Source organism: Calonectris borealis, chromosome 9 (assembly GCF_964195595.1).
Source record: "Calonectris borealis chromosome 9, bCalBor7.hap1.2, whole genome shotgun sequence".
Lineage (NCBI taxonomy): Eukaryota > Metazoa > Chordata > Aves > Procellariiformes > Procellariidae > Calonectris > Calonectris borealis.
Window position 1 is genome coordinate 25013204 of NC_134320.1, and position 20542 is coordinate 25033745.

Here is a 20542-nt window from a genome sequence, read left to right on the forward strand (position 1 = left end):
AAAATTAGACTGAATGCTTCTCCAGAACACACAATATTATTCAAAGAGGAATTAATTTGGTGAATCCCACTAGTTTCTGTGCAACGTGATTTTGCAGTGAATCCATATTGGCTTCATAATCTGCGAAACACTCATTAAACTTCACGCTGGTTGTCAAGTGGGTTTAGAAAGTCACTTACACGTAGTGTGGCTCACTGCACCTTGATACGTTACATACTGCTTATCCTGATACTCTTTGGAGCTGGTCTTATTAAAAACATGTCCAAGCTTTCAAACAATGAATTATATTATATATCAGAAAGAATGTCCAGAGCAGATTAATGGAGGGGTAAGAGGCTAGGAATAAATACATGAAACAGATTCAACTTTTTAAAAGGATTCAGCTACTAAATGGCCTCTGTAGTCTTCCATAAGAAGTGTGAATACTTCAGTACAATTCAAGCTGAATTGAATAGCTGTTTTCATATCCAAATTCAAATACCGTCTGTGCATATAAAACAGCTCATTTATTAGTCCAAATGTTACTGTTGTAGAGCTCTTGGAAAAATATTCCCTCTTTCTTGAGTTTGCTCTTCATAAAAAGGAAGCTTTGGAGGGCCACCTAGAGAATTAAGTAGAAACACGGTTTCAGGTCTGTATAACATAATACTGAAATATTGTATAGATTATACAATTTACACTTAAATAATTCAATAAATGGTACTCTTCAAAAGAAGGTGGAGGACTGAGTTACACTGGTCTCCTCACAGAGGCAGAGAGCAGGCAAAACAATAGACCACCTCTCAAACAGAAGGTTCCCAAAGTGTTTCCTAACCCAAATGCAGAATTGTATGGTATCACCATCAAGCCGGTTGTGATTAGACTACAAGTGGGAGGAAACTTTCCCTCAGTACTATATTTCATTAAGAAGAGAAATTATCTAAATAAAAAACAAAACCCCAAACCCTTTTGTGATAGTGAGATGAGTGCTTTAGCACGCTCACAAATGAATCCATATCTATTTTCCAAGATTTTATGTACTTAACGCATCTCACCATGCTCTTCAAAACCTGACACCTCTACAAAAAGTAAGCGAACGTGATGGCACGCACAGCAGGTGAACCTCCTTATTCACCTTACAGAGGCTGTGGATATCAACTACTTCAGGGCAAGATTTCATGCTGGCATAGAAGAGTGCACCGCTCTCCGGCACAGCTGTGCTGGAGGCAGCCTTGGAAATCCTTCAGCAGGCTGTGCAAGATCTCCACAGCCTGCTCTGAGGGGAAACCACTGCACTGAGTCAGTTCGGCTTGGCCAAGACCTCACAACCACCTGGAACGACTCCTGGCATTTGCAGTGTCCCCTGGCATTTGCAACATCAGGCTCCTGGACCCTTAGTAGGGCAGCACACACCAACACAACCCTTCCAAGCAAAGCTGCTGCTATCATGGTTCTGCGTTTTTCACCAGAGATGGAAATGCAGAACGGCTTCTGCCTGACACAGCCTGACACAGAAACGGTGGTGGCTGCTGCTGAGCACCACCTTTACGTGGTGGGTCGATACTCCTGTCCAAACGGCCCACTGACCACCCACCGTGGTCAAGGCAGGGTTTCTTCTACTGAGAAAGTCTGCACATCTCCAGCTTGTGTTACCTTCTTTGCAGGTTGGCCCCATCCACGTGGCTGGGCATACGCAGTTCCCGTTGTAGGGATTGCACTGGGATTTGCTGGCGCACTGGCATCGCAGGGAGCAGTCGGGGCCGTACTGGTCCGACCTGCAATCTGGAAGGACAGAAGTGTTTGGAAGGGGGTGAAGGCTCCCTAGTAGTCTCCCTGTTCTCTGGGATCAGGAAGCTGCTTAGACACCTACATCTGTTAACATTAAAATGTGACAGTTTGGAAAGCCTTGCGGTCCTCAAGTTTCGTCTACTGCATGGTCCGCCCAAACTGTAGCCCAGCTGTCCTAAAGAAGTTCCCAGAATGGAAATCATTACTGGTGTAAAACCAGGGGTTGACAGCCCAACAGAAAAGATCTTGGGATTTGCTCAGGAAAGTTACTGTCAGCGTCCTGGATCCACACTATCTCCCGCAGCTCTCCGCTGCGCGGCTTGGCTGTCAGCGTGCGCCAGCAAAGAGCCTTCACTCGAAGAATGTGAAATTGAAAATTAATCCATTTTATATATACTCTTATGTCTTACTCCGATTGCACGCTTCTGCTGCCTCCTGGCAAATTAATCTCACAAAATGTCTCGCTCCCAAATACAAATACATTTCATACCTAGGCTGATAAATTCTCATTGCAATTTTTTTATGCAGTCAGAGTAAAGGCATGAAGGAAAAGTTAGCAGCAAGTCACAAGGCAGGGTGCTAAATACACTGTAAACAATAGCCCTCTCTCCCTCACCTCGCTAGAAAATACTGTAAATAATCAAGGCGCTCGCTTTCTCACACAGGCACCGTTAGGTAAATAAAAGTGCTGCTGAGCCCTGCATCAGCTGCAGCCCCAACATGTGGGAGAACTCTCCCCGTGCGCTCAGAGCTTGGCCTTTTCAATTAGGAAATGTTATGAGAAAAGGTCTCCTCGAACACCTCTGGACCTGATTCTAATTTATGTAATACCACATTTTCATGTTAATAACAATGTGTATTTAAGACATCTGTTTGAAAGTCTGCAATGTTAATTTACTACAGAAAAAGAGCGCCCATAAAAGTCTGTTATATTCTCCCTCTTTTTTTTTTTTAATTAACATTTTGCCTGTTTAATGGGTGCTTTACCAGAGTTCAAATTAAAATCAGGCCTTTTATCTTTATGGCCACTGCACAGTCACAGCTGCTCACAGTTATATCACAGATGAACTGAGCCTAATTGAAAATAAAAATGCAAATAAAACCTACCCCATAACAGCTTTTCATGGACGGGGGCTACCCTCGCTGATTTAAGAAAAATAAAAATGACTCCTAGAGTTTGCAAGAAGCAAAACCTCAGTTCACATTTTTGGTTCTAAGCTTCCCCCTTGCGTTCCACTTCTGCCTAAAATTTCATGGAAAGGCCTCTGGATGCCCAGCGCCCAGCTGGCCGCGGGGGTGGCCGGTGTCCCCCTCGGCTCAGTGCCTGCAGACTGGGTGGCTTCGATTCCTGACCACAGGACAGCGTGGAGAGGGAAGCAAATCATTTTCCATTTTCGTTTTGCAGGCTGCACTAGCACTTAAGCTCCCAGCAATTACTTTGCATTAATAACAGGTGGTTTAAAGCCGTTTCCTGCCCTGTCCTAGAACAAAAAGAGAAATAATATTCCCCCACTGCGATTCTGGGGCTCAGGAGGATTACGGTTCCTGGTGCGAACCTCCAATATCAGCACGGGGACGTTCACTGCTTTTATCTTGTTTGCCACAACGTTGGGACCACAAATCTCTTCTTACACTGGTTTAAACCCATGCCATTCCTTTTACTCCAGTGGTTACCCTAAATTTATTCCGGCATAACTGCGATCAGAGTCTGGCCCAAGAACCTGGCCTGCTATTGCTGCCTCTCAACCCTGCAACCAGCTCACCAGGTACAGTGGTGGGACTGGTTTTCCCTACAAGAGAATTTCCTCACCTGTTTTTATACCCTTGTTACAAAATAATTCTGCTCTCATGGGCCAACCGTTTCTCAAGCACACAGCCCAAGTGCCTGTGCTGCAAATGAGGGAATTTTATTTGGATTAAATGTTCCTGGACTACTGCTGATCCCCAGAGGCAGGCATAGCTGCTGCAGCTCCGCTACCCTCATCCGCAGGGATTCCGCCCTGCTTCCTGGGGAAGCAAACCCGGAGCCGGACGTACTTTTGCATTGGTCTGAAAAGGGTCACAAATGTCCGTGTGACAAAACACACGGCAATCGGAGCCCTTCGTGCCCACGTGCACCCTCTGGAGCCTTCCCAACTGCGGCTGTAAAACCGTGGGCTTCTTGGTATAGCCTTCACCAGCGCGCGTTCTCCAAAACTCAGGGCAAATGACATTTTACAGCTGACCTATAAACGGTTTTCCCATCAGTGTATTAATTTAAATATTGATTAAATCACGAGGTACAGCCTGTTGATAAAGCTGTTGATAAGCTGTACGAGTAATTTGCTACAAACAATGTGTTCTTGAATACCGGCAAACGTCCTTTCACAGTTACGCTTAGACCAACAGGTCATACTGGTTTACCTAAACATAGTCCAGCCCTTCGAAAATATGACCCTTACCAATGTCACATTTGCCTCCAGTCTTCCCAGGTGGGCAAAGGCACTTCCCAGTCTCTGGATCACAAGGAGCTCCCCCGCAGTCGCACCGGTGCCGGCACCTCTCTCCAAACCAGCCCCTGTCGCAGCCTGACAGCGAGAGCACTTTTTTAGTCGCGCATTTGAACGGCAAGACGAACATTAGGCCAGAGTTCTTCCAGGATGTCTCAGAGGAAAGCTCCTAAACTCTCCACTGAAGCTCGTGTAAATGCCAAGTTTAATGAAGAATCAAACATAGCAGAATAGGCATAATATTTATACCTTTATGCTTTTATGTTGGGTTTGTCTAATCTAACCCATCAAAGTTATCTGTAAATCTGTCCCAGAAATGTAACTGGCACTTATTTTCATTTTTAATTAGAACTCTCTAGAAGACCGTTCCGTAACACTCAACAGGTCTGACATGCGCCTATTTAATAATCTTATTTGGAGTTTTAGAAGCAAATTTAAAATCAGTAAAAAGAACTTATATTTAATAAACAACATGTGGAACTCATTGCTGAAGACATCATGGAGACCAGGACTTTCACCGTATTAATTGGAACCAGATTAGTTAATTTATAAGGAAATGAGAACACCCAGCTATATAACAGGTAAACAATCCCAAATCTAGTGTTTCAGGATATTCATAAAGCTCAAAATAAGGAAGAAGTTGGTCTCAACAAACAAACATTTGAGTAATGACATGGGGGGTTTTGAGTTTTATTTTGTTTTTTTGTTTGTTTTTTTCTTTTACGTCAGAGGGATACAAGTACCTTTCTCACAGTAAACACCTTGATAACCCAAAGGACAAATGCACTGCCCCGTCACTGCATTGCAGCTCGCTCCATTTTTACAGGCACAGGCATGAAGACAGCTTAGCCCATAAAATCCAAGAGGACACCCTGAAAAATGAAAGTATCAAATGAGGAAGGTTTATGAAGAAAAACATACATCTTTCTAAAATCCTCTGTATTCTCAGCTACATTCCCTGGGAGCCCACAAAAATGATATTTACCGTTAACTCTAATAACGCCACGTGCTTTTAAACTTGTACCACCCCAGCACCAGGGGTATGCAAGTTACTCAGATCGGGAAACAGCCGGGTGATCTGGGACACCCCAAAAACGTTAACTGAACCGGCGAGGTGTCTACGTGACTATCCTGAAGACCCACATCCCATTACTGTTGGAAAAGAGAGCACGCGGGCTGCCCAGGTGCCGCCACTTACTGTGCTCACAGGAGTGGCCGTAGTAACCCTCGGGGCATCGGCAGCAGCCCGTGAACCTGTCGCAGGTGCCGTTGTGCTGGCACGAGCAGTCCAAGCCGCAGCCAGACCCGTACTTCCCTGGAAGACATTCTGCTGGCAGGACACGGACAGAAAAACAGACAAACAAAACAAACAGAACAATCACTGATGACACCCAGAAAAGCTCTTACGTGCTAGTTTGTATAGCTGAGATATGATGCCCATACAGTAACTTGCAGACCCGAGAACATTTGTTATGATGACACAGCATTTCTGCACAACTATGATGCATTTACGTATTTCAATGAGAAATCTTTTATTATATAGATGTTCGAGCAGCAATTTCCTTGTACTTTTGATAGTCTTCTTCTATTTGTCTCTTTACGTAGTCAATATTGAACCCACACCATGTGTTGTAAAGCCACATAGTAAATGGTATAAATGGTATCTTCTATTTTTTTTTCCATATCTACAGCAATATTTTCTTTTAGGCACTTAGAAAGTGTGAAAGAAAACACGTAGCTTTTCTTCCTCTGTGTTATCATTGGAGTTCACACTATTCCAATTCCTAATAACACCGTGAGGATCTCTTTTTCACACATAGCAACAGACCTTCCATGTATAATGAGGTATCTGCTTTTACAGAACTAAACACGTCTCAAATTACTGAAAGCCAAGTCACGCAAAAATGACTGTGCCAATATAATTAACCTAGGCATCATTTCTGCATAAGTTAAGTTCCCACTGCTGTGATAATTTGAATCTGGGCAGACCAACTTAAATGAGCGTGGCCATCCAAATAATCAGATTCATAACTCTGCAAATGTCAGATAAGATCTTTCAAGAATGTCGTATCTAATCACTAGAAAAAGGATGCCTGATTAGCTGTCTTTGATTTCCAGTCAAAACACACTCAAAACCACACTGCTGTGGAAATCAAGACTCAAAGTTCCAATAACTTGGCTATCTCTGTCAAAAGGTAAACAGCGAAGCTCTTTCTAGTGATATAATACAGAGTTTTTTACGCGCTGTGTGCACGTCTACCCCCGTGCTTGACACCAGAGATGTTTTATGTTAGCACTTCTGTAAGATACACCCACGATCCACCACTCCACGTGGTGACACCTGCATGACCCTACTGAGGCTCTGCAACCCAAATGCAGCCTACGGGCGGTCACAGAGATTTCAAGGAACGGAGAAATGGAGATGCACACAGGTGGCCTATGCAACGTGAAGTCAGCCAGTTATTGGTAAACTGCACTTTTTTTTTTTGGGGGGGGGGGGGGAGTATTTTAGCACCTGCCCACAGTGGTATTCACCTTGTGAGTGGCTCCGTGGAGTTAGCATCTTTCCTTTCCGCCCTGCTCCTTCTCTGCACGCACACATGCACGCAGCAAGGTCTCTGAGTCTTCTCAGGTGCAAAGTGAAACAATTGCATTGAAGAATTCTGCTAAAAAGTGTAATTTCTATACGACATTTTATATAGGGACACTGCCCTATAACGACCAGTGGTAAAGATACGTATGGAGTTTGAGGTGGATGTTCTACAGATGTCAGGGACAGAAAGGCTGTAAATGAGGGTCCAGGGGTGTGCTGGGAAGATTGCATTGTGGCAGTTATGACGCAACAATGACATTTGTCTTGAATGTGAACTCAGAACTAACTATTTATTTTACATCATACCAGTAAACTCATGGTTTCCTGAACATTTAAGTCCATAACTTTACAGGTATCGTTCATCTGGAAAGAGAAATGGGAACACAGAAATGCAGAATGACTTTTGGGAGATGGACAGAAAGACGTGGAAACACTCTACTCTGGGCTGGCAGGAGGGTTTCTAGGCTGAAAACTGAGCTTAGCGTGCGTTGTCTTGTGTAAGGGAGAGCTGTCACGGAGAAGAGAAAGGAAGAAATAGCAAGACAATCTCAATTGCTTTGGACAGATGTTGTCAGAACTGTACTAGCAGAGAAGTCAACACATGGGAAGTTCAACTGCAGCCCAGTGTCAACGGGAAGAGAATAACAAGAGAGAACATAACATGAGAGGAGGGACATGTGGGCTTCTGCTGAGCTCAGAGGAGAACATGAAAGAAGATACAAAACAATGTTCCCATGAACAAAAGAACACAAAAGCTGGACAGGAGAAGAAGTAAGAGGCCATGCAAAGGAACTGATGAGAATTACAGAGCGGGACTCATGAGAAAACTGCCTCTGAAAAAAGACCTAAAGCTCTAACTAGGGGCAGTTCTGCGTGAGAGAAGCTACAGAGACAAATGCAGCTGGGAGAGAGTCTACTTAAGCAAAACCTGTTCCCTTTTGTGGGTCTGTAGACACCGCGAACCCCTGCTTGAATGTACATGTTCACTATCATCAAAGCAGAAAATTACCTTTCTCACACGATCTTCCTGTCCAGCCGAGCCCGCAAGTGCAGTTGCCATCCACGTGGTCACAGATACCACCGTTCTGACAGGTACATGTCAGGTGGCAGTTGGGGCCGTATTGTCCCTGGGGACACACTACAGAGAATTAACAAAGTTTGAAAAAAAAAAAAAAAAAATTAGCATCCCAAAAAAGGATGAAGGTGACAGGGAATAAATACAAACACATGCTGGCCACAGAGTATCCCAAGTGCCTGGTGTCTCCTGAGGGCTGTGGGACACTCTACTCCGTGCTTACGAAACACTGGCACAGGTTGCCCAGAGAGGTGGTAGATGCCCCATCCCTGGGAACATTCAAGGTCAGGTTGGACGGGGCCCTGAGCAACCTGATCTAGTTGAAGATGTCCCTGCCCATGGCAGGAGGTTGGACTGGATGACCTTTAAAGGTCCCCTCCAACCCAAACCATTCTATGATTCCTATTAGCAGTTTCATGCAAACACTCTCTACCTCGCCATATCCCCTCGCTTGGCTTCACTCCATTTGCTCCTCTTGCCCTCCTCCCTTTGTCCCATCTCTCAACTCCTCTTCAGCAAATCTTCTCCCTTCACTTTTTCAGTTCTAGTAATTTACTGCTGAATTTAGTCCCATCCACCCACAGTGCCCTCACACTGCTCATGCTGTGTGGTACAAACTACCCTTTTTCCCATCTTTATGTTCCGCTTGGACTGCAGTCTCTGAAAACAGAGACTTTAGCTTTGTGGAGAAACCAGTGCAACGGTACCAAAAGCGGTAGGATGGGGGCAGGAGATGGGGGTAGGACAAAGGCAGGGTGATGGAGCGGAGCGGGACGGGGGCCGAGTACAGCAAACTGCAATGTTATCAAGCAAAGGCACTGGGAAACAGCCATAAACAATATTTCTCGCTGAGTTTTATTTGCTGGTTTTTTTTAAGTATGACCTTAGCTCCCGCTTTGTTACCTTGCTGACAGCTGGGTCCCATTTGGCCGGGAGGACAGGTACACTTGCCAGTCTGCGGGTCACACCGACCTTTACCACACGCACAGAACAGGGTGCAGTCCTTCCCAAATCGGTTTTCAGGGCAAGCTGAGGGAAACACAGGCCTTTGTTAAACACCTGGGTACTCAATGCCAGTTTGCATTTTTAACATAGGCAGGATCCTACAGGTAAAGTTGGCTCCATTTTTATTCCAGCTAATGTGCTTCAAAGCCACAACTGTGAAAGCAAAACCCATCCAAAGACATGACTGCTTCTCCCTCTGAAACTTTACTTGGGGTTATAAATATAATCCATGGTTTCACGTGGAACATTTAGTAGGTTTCCTACCAAAAAGGTGAGTGTACAACTGAAGTATCAGCTGCTCATCCCTCCAGCTAAAGATGTCTTTCCTTCTTTAATATTGATGCTGTCCTATGCTGAAGAGCAAAGCTATAGGCTACTAAACATTAAAGCATTGCCTTTCTGTGAATAAACTGAAGAGAACTTCATAGAGATCATAGCTTTGGAAATAGCGCAGGAATTCAGCCACGCAATTTAGCTCAGAAATAGAGAAGCAAGAGTAGGGTTGCCATGGAGCCCTTACCAGTTTTGCCATGACAAAACTTGATCTTTTTCCCATTTATTGAAACTAATGGCACCATAGTGTGAAACAAAATATTGGGATAATTTCTCAACCTAGAAATTTTGGACAGGAAGAAGGAACTTGAGCAATTCATGCTGAGCTGGCTCTAGAAATAAATTTGGGCAAGCAGGTTGTAATCCTGGGATGAGTGTCCTTGCTTCCATGCACGCAGAAGAGAGGGAAAATATTTTGCAAGAGATTTTTTACAAAGCTGGAATCCTGATTTACAATTCAAGGAGGAGGTAGCTGGGATCTCTCTGTTTTTCTACTGACAAGCTCTTAATGCAGATTATTCTCTCTGCTGTTTTTTGAAAGAAGCAGAACATGAATGTTGGCTTACTTTTACTACAGTCGGCTCCAATGAAACCAGGCGCGCAATCACAAGTTCCCGACGCAGGGTCGCAATGGCCTCCATTCATGCATTTACAGGGTTTTTGGCAGTTTGAACCGTAAGTGCCTTTTGGACACCCTGTTGTAAAAGAACAAAATAGCAATTAGGCTATGTTGCTACTGGGCCCATGGCATTTCATGTCATAAGCACTTTGTTGCTTTCAGCCAAAATTAGATTTTCATTTTCTAACTCTAACCACTTCTAGAGGGCCAGGAGTAGCCACTGACAAGCAGATGGTTGCCTCGGGCAAAGCACTCCCTGGGGCAGCAAGGCAGCGCCAAACGCCTGGAGAGCCGGACCGACTGCTGCTGCCGCGCCTGCTCCTCCCATTCCTCATACATGAAGTAGCAAGAAAAGCAAGCCCAGTTCTTCAGAGGTTTTCCTCCTGGATTTCTATTCCAAATCAACCCGTCCCCGCTTTCCCGCCCATGGCAGGGATGGAGAGATGGGGCCTTGGTCCCTCTCCCTTGGGGCAGTAACAGCCTGCTTTGACTGTGTTGGTGAGAAGCCGTGAGCTCTCTCTGCCCCTTTTAGCGGTCGTTTTAACTGCCCAGTCACAGATAGTGGGACAGGTCTCATATTTTAAAAATGTTTAAGTTGAAAAAAGTTTGTTTCCTCTACAATCTACTCTTTCAAACTGGAGGTTGTGTCGCTCTGACAAATTTAGTGGGCTGTGGATGGAAGACATGACAATAACATGGAATTTCAGGAGACACCTTCTCAGAAGATAAATACAGGAGAGAGACGCTTTAAATGCAAAGCCAGAAAATTCTCTGAGGAAAAAAAAAAAAGCAGCTGTATTGTGTAATAACCAGAAGAAACATTAGACCTGGATGGATTGCTGAGCCAGTATTGCATGGCAATGAGCTGTCCACGAAGAGGTTTTCCAGGTGGTAGCAAGTATTTCTGGTTTCTTTTTGGACAGCTAATGCTGAAGGAGCACTGAATACAAGATCAGGAAGACATGAATGCATCTGCCACGCTTAGGTCATGTCTTCAAGATACTCTTTAGAGTGATGGAGGCTGGAACGGAGGAAAAGAGCTGCTAGGCATGTGCCTCCGTCTGTCAGGGTCGCATCCAGCGTGCCACCTCTGAACTCTGATGATGCAGGTTATTCTCCCAATTTTCCAGTGTACTGGAAGAGGGAGAAGCTGGTGCTTTTAGAACATGATCATCATTCAACGGTTACACTAGTGCTACTGCCTCTACATGTCATTTCTTTGCTCCTTCCTTCCTTCTCTTCCCCCGGCAAAAGGAAAGCCTATGGCTACTTTGGAAATCTGGTTGAATATATATTTGCATGCGTCTCCAAGCAACAGATCTCTTGCAATCTGTGCATAAATAACTTTACACATTTTCTCTCTTTTCTGAAGGCATGAAGGCATGGTCTGAGTGGCTGGAGAAACCTCTGGATTTTTTGAACTATTCAATAGAGAGGGAGAGCTTACGGTGAAGCTTTAAAGGGATGCCTTTTAAAATAAAACTGAAAATTGGCTTCTGCTCAAATCAGGATAGCAGATCATCAGGACTAAACAGATACACACTTTTATAACATGCAGATACTCTCCCCAGCCCTTTTCAACCATGGCTTCTTCTCAATGAATACTTCGTCATCAGTGCTTCCATCTGTCAGTACAGAAAATCTGTTTCATGTGCAAACCCTGGCATCAAGGAGTGAGCCCTGCAACATCTATTTCATTTCCACCAAGACATGAAGTTAAGGACACACCCAGATTCAATGATTTAATTGGATTCCAAGTGAGTTTTTTTCTTCCTCCTCCCTTTCCTTTTGGTCATCGTTTGGCTTTTCTCTTTTTTAATTCTGTTTCCCACACTCCCAAACATGCTGCTTCTCCCTGGCAAAGCTTTCAGAGTTGTTCCTCCGCTCAAGACTAGCAAGAGCTGTTCCATTGCTGAAGGGGATGCAGTAATTCCCCCCTTACCAGTTTATTTACCTTCGCAGCATTTTATTTGTTGCGGTTCAACAGGGAGCAGCACAAGCAGGGCAAACACATCAGCTGCAACATTCATGTGGTTATTAACGGGGCCATCTCATCTGTTACTGCTTTGCAGGAGAACTTCCATGCAGATAGCTAGGGCAATTTACAGAGGGTCCTGCCATTTAAGTAGGCTCTGCCTTTATAAAGAGGGTTAGCCTCTAACCGCCAGTTATCTCATAAAGACATTTTCTAATTTAACAGTTTCCTGTGCATGTGACTTCTGTTTTTTCTAAGAATGGCAGGAGCAGCAGCCAGATTTCTAACTCATTTCCTGATTTTTTCCTTCTGGTTTGGGTGGGTTTGCCATGACCAAGAGCTCCCAAATCTTTTCATACCAACTGCACACACTAGGGCTTTTCTTACCAACGTTATTAATTGCACTGTCATAAAATCACTTCCGAAGCATCCTGGTACCTACAGCTTGAAGGTGAAGCTGGTGAGGTCTTTCTGGCTCAGGGTTCATCCAGCCCAGTAAATGTCAGAGAGACATAGCATGGGGTTTTTTTATCCATTACAACACCACTTACTGCTTTTTATTCATAACCACTCAAGTAGATCTGCCCGTCCACCGAGTTATGGACAATTGATGGGATCCTTATTGCTAGTTTGTCTGCTTCCTCTGGATGCTGCCAAGAGACTGTTTCAGCTCTTCACTCCAAAATCTGAGAACATGAAAGCCTCGTTGCTCTTGGCTCCTGGAAATTTGACTTCCCAGCCAACTACACCTTTTATAGATACTTTCTTGAATCTTTTTTCACAGTACTATAAATATAGCAATAGTTGCCAGAAACCGTTTCCAGCAGCATCCAACCACATGTTGACTGGACTGAAGCCCATTTCACGTCTTTGGGAGCGGCTCCCTATGCTGTTTTTAATATTATATCGAAAGCTGCTTCATCCCGGAGCAGCCCCAGTTCTCCCTGTAGTGAGGACGGCGGGAACATGGAGTATTCCCACCAAAGTCACACTAGCTATCCTTGGTTACCAGTCACTTCACAATCAGGTCCACAATCTCTCACTCCACTGACCTAAACCTAAAAATAACACACTTAAACTGTTTTCCTTCCTTTTTTTTTGTCTGTCTAAGCAATGGTCAGGGTGGCATAGGGGAGAATAGGAAAAAAAACCCCACACAGATGCAAGACAGATTTTCTCTCTCTGTGAACCTCCACCATTCCATTATCTCTCCAGTAAACGTTTAACAAAACTGTATTTATTACGTAAGAATTTGCTGTGCAAGATGCTGTGTGTATTTGGGACCTAAGAGAACACGGCACCACGAAGGATCACGTCTCATACGCTATAGGTTTAATCCCAGCTACACAGGAGCCCATGGCAAAACCCCTCTGAATGCAACGAAACACAGACTTCATTTTGTAAGTAATTTCTTTTCTATCAGAACTTCAGTGTAATTATTATTTAAATTTTAAAATTCTGAAGTAAAATCTTAAGGATCTAAGCAAGCTTGAGGACATTTACTAGAATCTATAGAGATTCAGTACTATACGCACAGGTAATGACTACTGAAAGATTGCTACATAGAAGTAATAGGCTAACCATGATTAAGTCCTTTAAAACGATACTGTTAAATACTTGATCTCCACTACTGCTCTACTACAATATTTATTATAACCTAATGTATAATGGATCCAGATGGCTCTAGCCGAGATGTTGAAGGCCGGATTTCGATCTCACTTACAGTGAGAACTGATGTACACAGCAGGACAGAATCAATCCTTACATTTACATTTATATTTTAAAGAATAACTTGTGATGACATGATGGTAATACAAATGCCCATCTCTAAAATGAGCCTCCTTCCTATTTCTACTCGAGGAATAAAGCACAGGTTTAACCCTCGCTAGAGCCGCACATATCGCAGATGGCTTCTGTATCCAAATTGCCACCCAAAAAAACCAAGCAAACCAAACAGAGCCACGCTGGATTCTTTGGAAAGGAAAATCTTTGGCATTCACCAAAGAGAAAGCTTTTTTTTTTTTAAATGAGTCTATTACAAGCCATGGAATAAAAACAAAATTAAAGTTGTAAATAAAAAGGTAATTAACTGTCTCCTTTTTTGGATACTTTGGTCTATGTTTCTTCTCAGTTGCCACATTCCACCAGAAACAACTTTACAGACGTTCTAAAATACCGGCATGGGGCATGTGGATCTGGGAATATTTTTTATGATGGACCATTCGGCCAATTGGCGTTTTGTCCTCTAACTAGTCACCATTTTTCAATCCAGAGTAACAACTTGTTTAATTTGATTGTTCCTCAGAAGGCCCTACAACTTAATTGACTTTATGAATCGCTTAGTTTTATTGCCAATTGTAGCTTGTTGTTTTCTAATAACCGTTTGTCCTTACTTGAGCACACAGAGATTTCGGGAAGTATTTTGGCGAAGGTATTTGGAAATGAAAGAGCTACACAATATCCAGGTGTAGCTGGAGATGAGAGGTGTAAATGTAGAGAATGATATTGATGTTCTTCAGCGTGGCATGAAATTGGAAAGAATTTAGCTAGTAAATTAGTCCTTTTTTAAATTAATTTTTCAAAAAATTATTATTATTTTTAAATTAATCCCTTGCAATAATACAGGCATTTTTATTATTGTAAATTAACCCAACCTACGCTTACTTTATCTCAGTCAACGCTGAAGGTACTGACACAGATGAACCCAAAGGGCCAGCACATGCTTCTGCATTACTCGGTCCTCGCTCAGAAAGCGGGCAGCCCACAAAGGTACTCACGGAGGTCGCAGCGGGTCCCGTAGTAGCCCGGGCGGCACGCACAGTCGCCAGTCACCGGGTGACATTCCTCATTCTCGGCAGAGCACTGACATACTCGGTTACAGTTCTTACCATACGTGCCCGGTGGACAAGCTTGGGGAAGAGGAAATGTAAACCAGTAAATTAAATTTGTCTGGGTAAATATAGCACTCAAACAAAGAGCAAGCTCAAATTTATTAAATAAAATCCCTGCCTACAGAACGACGCTCTCCTCCGGGACTTTGGATTTATTACATTTACTTGGGGGTTACTTCACTGCTTGATTTTGTTTCGTTCAGTCAATTTGTGCCCAACTGTCAAGGGCCAGATACAATTTTCTTGTCACTAGAGAAAATCATAGGGAAATGTCAGGTAAAATTGACTAAAATAACAGTATAATTCACGAGGGACCAGGCGTGTGGATAAAGACATTCTACCTTTTGCAGGGAGTTTAAACTTGCAAAGCTGCTGTAGCACCAACACCTTTACAGGTTTCATTTGCCTGTTGACGGCCACGTTGCCCGCAGGTTTTGGACTTTCCATGTCTAATTCTTACATCTCACTTCCACTAAGTCGACCCGGTTGTGGGTCAGGCTTTAGAGTCCTTTAGTGGAGGATATGGGACACCAATGTCAATTCTTTTAATTCTTTTTATTGTTGTTTTTCTTTTTGCTAAAGCAGCGCTCAGGCAAAACGTTGTAAGGAAGAACAAAGTCAGAACTAAGCAGCCGGGGTCACAGGACGAGCCTGCTTTCAAAGACAGCTCCAAACGGCCAAATTCAGCCTCGAAGGAAAACCAGACAACGACATTTCCGTGAGCTCCGACAGCAGGAACAGACGGCCTCTCCCGAGGACAAGGCCAACAGAAAGCAGAGCTGCTGCTTCACCCACGGCGCAGCGATGGCTCTGCCGGCACCTCCTCAGTCTATTTTGATCCAGTTCAGTCCCCGGCTGCTCCCTGCCAGCCTGAGCTGCAAACCGAGAGAGGGCAAACCTCGCCAGCCCAGACCGCCCCCGGCACAGAGGCCAGAACCCACCAAACCTTCTGGGTGAGTGACACACAGCCCTCGTCCGTCTTCGCTGCCGTGAGGTTGTTGTCTCCTCCCTCTTCAGGCGTTGGTTACATCATCAGGTTTTTATTTAAGAAATTAATTTCTTAATTAATTTACATGGCAAGTATTTGCGTTCTTATAACAAACTTACTTTTCTCGCAGCCGTAGCCGGTGAATCCCGGAGGACAGCTGCACTCTCCCGTCAGGTGATGGCAGGGGGTACCCGCAGGACACCGGCACCGCTGGGCACAGCCCGCGCCGTAGCGGCCGGGCAAGCAAGCTGCAACGGTGCCACCGATTTTCGTTAGGGCATGGGGCAGGGGCCAGGCAGGACGGTGCAAAACTACCCCCCTCCGACGGATCTGCTGCAACCATCCCCATCAACGCTTCCAGACCGACCCCACGGAGCAACACGGGAGTGAAAGGATCCTGTCATCGGCTCTGGATCCGGGAGGAACGTACACACCAACCTGAACTTTCCTCCGTAAACGCCCAGCAGACACTCACGTTTGTCACAGTGCCTCCCTCGCCATCCCTTTTCACAGTGACACGCTCCAGTTTGGTGGTGGCAGGACAAGCCGTGTACGCAGTCACATTGCTCCTCGCACCGCTTGCCAAAAAATCCCGGGGCGCACACTGCGAGGAGAAGCAGAGAGAGCAACAGTTCTTCTTGCTGCATGGAAAGCATCCATCGTTGGCAAATGAGCCAATATTGTTCTTCTTGCACATGGCCATGTATATTTAGAAGACTGCATGCCCAGAAAATAGAATTGAAAAAGAATGTATTAAAAATATTAAAAGCATTCAGCATTGGCTATTAATGAGTCCGCACATGAAAGCTTGCAAAGACTTGGTCATAGTCTAGATGGTGTCTATAGAGATAGTGCATCCAGATGGTGTCTATAGAGATGGTGATGCCATTCGCTTTTACACAGTTATGCATAGACAGAGGGACTGCTGTTTGAACAGTGAAAATACACCGTGTCCATGTACTGCTTTCCACTTCACAGGTCTCTGCAAAGCGATCAAAGAGAAAGCGAGGCCTGAAGAAAAGGTCGGTGGGCACTGTGAAGGCTTGACAGGTCGCACTGGTGGCTAAGGCTTTGAGAGTCCTCAGCACCTCAGGAGACATCAGAAAATTGCTTGTGGCTTGCAAAAGTCACAGCATGTCAGTGGCTGAGCTGAAGGCACATTTCAAGTCATCTGATACCTGCTGCTTATGAGATTTCTATTTCAGGGATTTTCATGGATCTAAACGTGCCAGACAGCTATGTCAAATTGGGGCAATCTGGACCACATGCAAGGTAGGACAATCTGAACCATTACAGTCCAACTGGCTGAGCTCCCCTCAGTGACCCACAGAAGCATGTGGCTGATCTGGCAAACTCTCCTTACAGCTCACTCCCTTCCGTATGTTCTTCCTTATTCCCGTAAGGTAGGGAAATACCTTCATTTTCTTAGCAGGCAGGGAACAGAAGTAGGAGGAGATAAAATGATTTGGACAAGGGCGTGTATTTGTGGTTGCGCAGAGACCTGCCCCCGGGGCTCCCGAGACACCCGGTGAGCGCTCACACTGGCATTACTTCTTACTGGCCTACGGAATACTGGGAAATTAAGATACAAAATAAAGACGGACTTATTGCGGAGGAAGAAATGGCTGATTGCAGAAGGGAGCGTTAAAATAAAGCGTCCGGAGAAGGAACTGCCCTTACCAACATCACAGCGGTCCCCAGTCCAGCCGGTGTGGCAGATGCATTTCCCCGAGTGCTGGTCACAAACCCCATGGTGGCAGCTACAGTTCTGCTCACAGCCCTCTCCGAACCTCCCGTCCCCACACTCTGAAACGAGATGGGGGAGACTGATGGGGGGCCAGTCTGGAGGGGCTCCAGGGAGAACACACTTACACCTCTGAAATATGGTGAGACACCTAAGCTGGTCCTAAAAACCTTCGGCGAGGGAGATTTTGAAGCCTCCTTTGGCAAAATTCTCTAGAAACACATCGTTTTGCTCTTGGAGGATTTCTTTTATTATTTTTTCCTCCTCAAATTGAGTTCATTGCCTATCTTTCCTGTCCCCAAGGGACAGAGAATAGCTTATTCCTCTCCTTTGTCCAGCAAGTTTCTAGCACCACGGTACGTTCAAGTGCCAATACCATACCTCCCCTCAGTCTTCTCACCTCTGACTAAACAACCCCAACTTTTTCAACCTCTCCACACACGGTGCTCCCCAGCCCTCTGCCCCTCCTCTCTCTTTTTTCTGGGCTGTCTCAAACCAGACCTCACCAGAGCTGAATTTCCTCGCAGAGTGACAGAAACGAGGTGCTGGTGTGATGGAGGAGGTGATGAGACTCACCCAGCTCACACGCTGTCCCCGTCCAACCCTGGGGACAGCGGCACTCGCCCGTCACACGGTCACACATCGCCTGGCCGTGGCAGATGCAGCGCTGCAGACAGTTGGCACCATACCATCCAGGAGGACAGGCTGCAAAGAGGAGGTAGGACAACCGCCTTCCATTAAGGAGCAGGAGGAGGACACAGGTTAAACAGAACCTTTCCCAGCTTACACCCCCCTCTCGCCCCGGTGATCGTGGAGATGCTGTGGGAGGCACAACCCAGTAAAAACAGGGCCACAACTGATAAGGAATTATACAGACCAGTGGAAAACTCGTCTGGGAACAAAACAGGTGATGAAGTGAACTAGCTATGACCCACCAAATGACCTCAAACGAAAGCCACCTCTTGGTTCCTACCAGCTTTCTCAATGCCAAGGAGTGGAGTTACCGATTTCCCTGTTTTCAGAATTTCTTTGTACAGTCCTCTTAACATCGCAGCTCCTTTTCTAATTGATCTTGCTACCCACAGCTGGCTGATGACATTTCACAGTTTACCTAATTTTAATTAAGCAAGTTTATTAATTCCCATCACAACCAGATCCTATGAATAGAACCTAATTTTTTTGGCACAAAAAAAATACATACCCCTGTCATGTGCCGGAGTGGCACCTTTTTAAGATGCTAACAGGAGCAAGTTCTCACTCTGCAAAAGCACAGTCACCAGAGGATGGCTCACCCAGCCTCACACACTTATTCTACCTCCTTACTTTCAAAGAGAAAAGAAACCCCCAAACGTATCATTAAAGAAAAAGGGTATGTTTGACAATGTCTTTATACTTGACAACAGCTTTTTGAACTTTGGTTTTGTATTTGAGATCTTCATACAAACCAGACAATTTTAGGTCGTGTTGTACACGTCAGCAAGAACGGTTTGGTGCCTTCCCGATTTTGTATTCCTTCATGGAAAGAGCTCTTCAAACTAGGTTTTGAAGGGGGACCCACTCAATTTATATATTCCTCTACCCCTGCCAGCTTTCATCCCCTTTCCCTAACCGTCCTCTCGGTACGCTGAAAGGAGGTGCCGACTCCAAACCCCAGCTCACCCGGGAGCATCCGCAGCGGCATCCCCAGCTCCGTGGCACTGCTTACAGAGCCAGGTACCTTGCGGGGGAGGCACAGAAAAAGGATCCTTCTGCAGCAGGGATGGACAGACTTTTTCTAGCGGCTTGGGTGCAGGGGATTAGGAGGTGAAACCTAAGGCTCGGTGCAGCCTTTCTTTGCCAGCCTCTTTTCCTAAGGCTCCTTGGAGTTGGGCTTGTGTTTGAGTCACACGTACTGGTCTAATTGCCAAGGCTGGAAATCCCAATGCCTTTCACGTGTTCTGGATTTAGCCTATGTCTGGAACAGCGTACGGTAACGACGAGGATCAGTCGGGCGCACAGGATGGTAAAGCAGGCCACAGAGAAGAAACAGTTTTGTTTCAGTGTCATAAATGGGAGTTTTATGGACCTTTTCTCCCTTAATCAGCCAGCCTTCAAAACCAGCTCTCTTTCCAGTTTATGACTCTGTTTCAGCCCTCTGCACCGAGCTCCTACCCCCGGCCCCCGCCACGCAGCATCACGGATTTATTTAATGGACCGAGCTGCGTTATTGTGTGGATACAAAACCAATGACAACACAGGGCAATGAGGTGATAATTAAAATACCAACGAAGGCCCCTGAGCAGAAGTTTTATTTTTCCCTCCTATAATCCTCCGGCAGGGGTTGAATTTCAACTGTACCTTCTTGGCAGGTGACTCCTTTCCACCCTGGACTACAAAGGCACGTCCCGGTTACGTGATGACAGAGCGCTCCGTTGTGACAGTGACAAGCGTGGCTGCAGCCTGGCCCGTAGCTGTCCCCCTGGCAGGCTGCAAGGAGAGAAGACCATAAAACCCCATCAGGAGGCATCAAAGGACGCACTGCACAGAGCAAACCTGAGACACAACCCAGCGCCAGGGAAATCAGTTTGAAATTGGCTTCCGACAACGCACTTTTCACGTCGTAAGGGCGCCTAAGTCTATATATTAACCACGCCTGACGCTAAATAACGTGGTTTAAAAATATGTATCATAGCACGTTCTGAAGAGGGTTTTATCGAAGGGCAGGATCGCTTGGGTGATGAATCAGCTGTCAGCCCCTGCCCTGCGGAATGTCTTTGTGCTAAACTAATGGTCCAGCAGAACCGCCAGCTCGACAGCCCGGGTATTTATTTGCATCCTGGTAAGAGAACCGACAACTTCATTGTTTTCAGTGTTCATTTTTCACAGCCGGATGCCTTCGCTCACCCGGAGTCTCATTCTTTGGTCAGAGAGGGGTGATATTTTCAACGCGTTCGGTTAAGCAGCTGGCTCCCAGGTGAAAACTTAACGCGGCCATCTCGCAAACCCACGCTTGCTGCAGCTCCGTTTTGAGTGCTGCTGCCTATGAAAAACGGCAGTGATAAAATTCCTGTAGTCTCCATTGCA

General features: G+C 45.4%; 1 protein-coding gene across 1 annotated transcript in view; it reads right to left on the bottom strand.

Moving 5' to 3' along the window:
- Positions 1-521: 521 nt before the first annotated feature.
- Positions 522-20542, bottom strand: part of LOC142085620 (uncharacterized) — a 198335-nt gene continuing 178314 nt past the window's right edge. The window contains exons 25-38 of the mRNA XM_075157683.1: positions 19817-19945; positions 18056-18184; positions 17416-17541; positions 16211-16339; positions 15855-15983; positions 14634-14765; positions 9829-9957; positions 8828-8953; positions 7859-7987; positions 5455-5583; positions 5000-5128; positions 4209-4334; positions 1633-1761; positions 522-601 (exon numbers count right to left, since the gene is read on the bottom strand). Of these exons, the coding sequence (XP_075013784.1) occupies positions 522-601; positions 1633-1761; positions 4209-4334; positions 5000-5128; positions 5455-5583; positions 7859-7987; positions 8828-8953; positions 9829-9957; positions 14634-14765; positions 15855-15983; positions 16211-16339; positions 17416-17541; positions 18056-18184; positions 19817-19945 (1751 nt within the window). The remainder of the gene's footprint in view (positions 602-1632; positions 1762-4208; positions 4335-4999; positions 5129-5454; positions 5584-7858; positions 7988-8827; positions 8954-9828; positions 9958-14633; positions 14766-15854; positions 15984-16210; positions 16340-17415; positions 17542-18055; positions 18185-19816; positions 19946-20542) is intronic.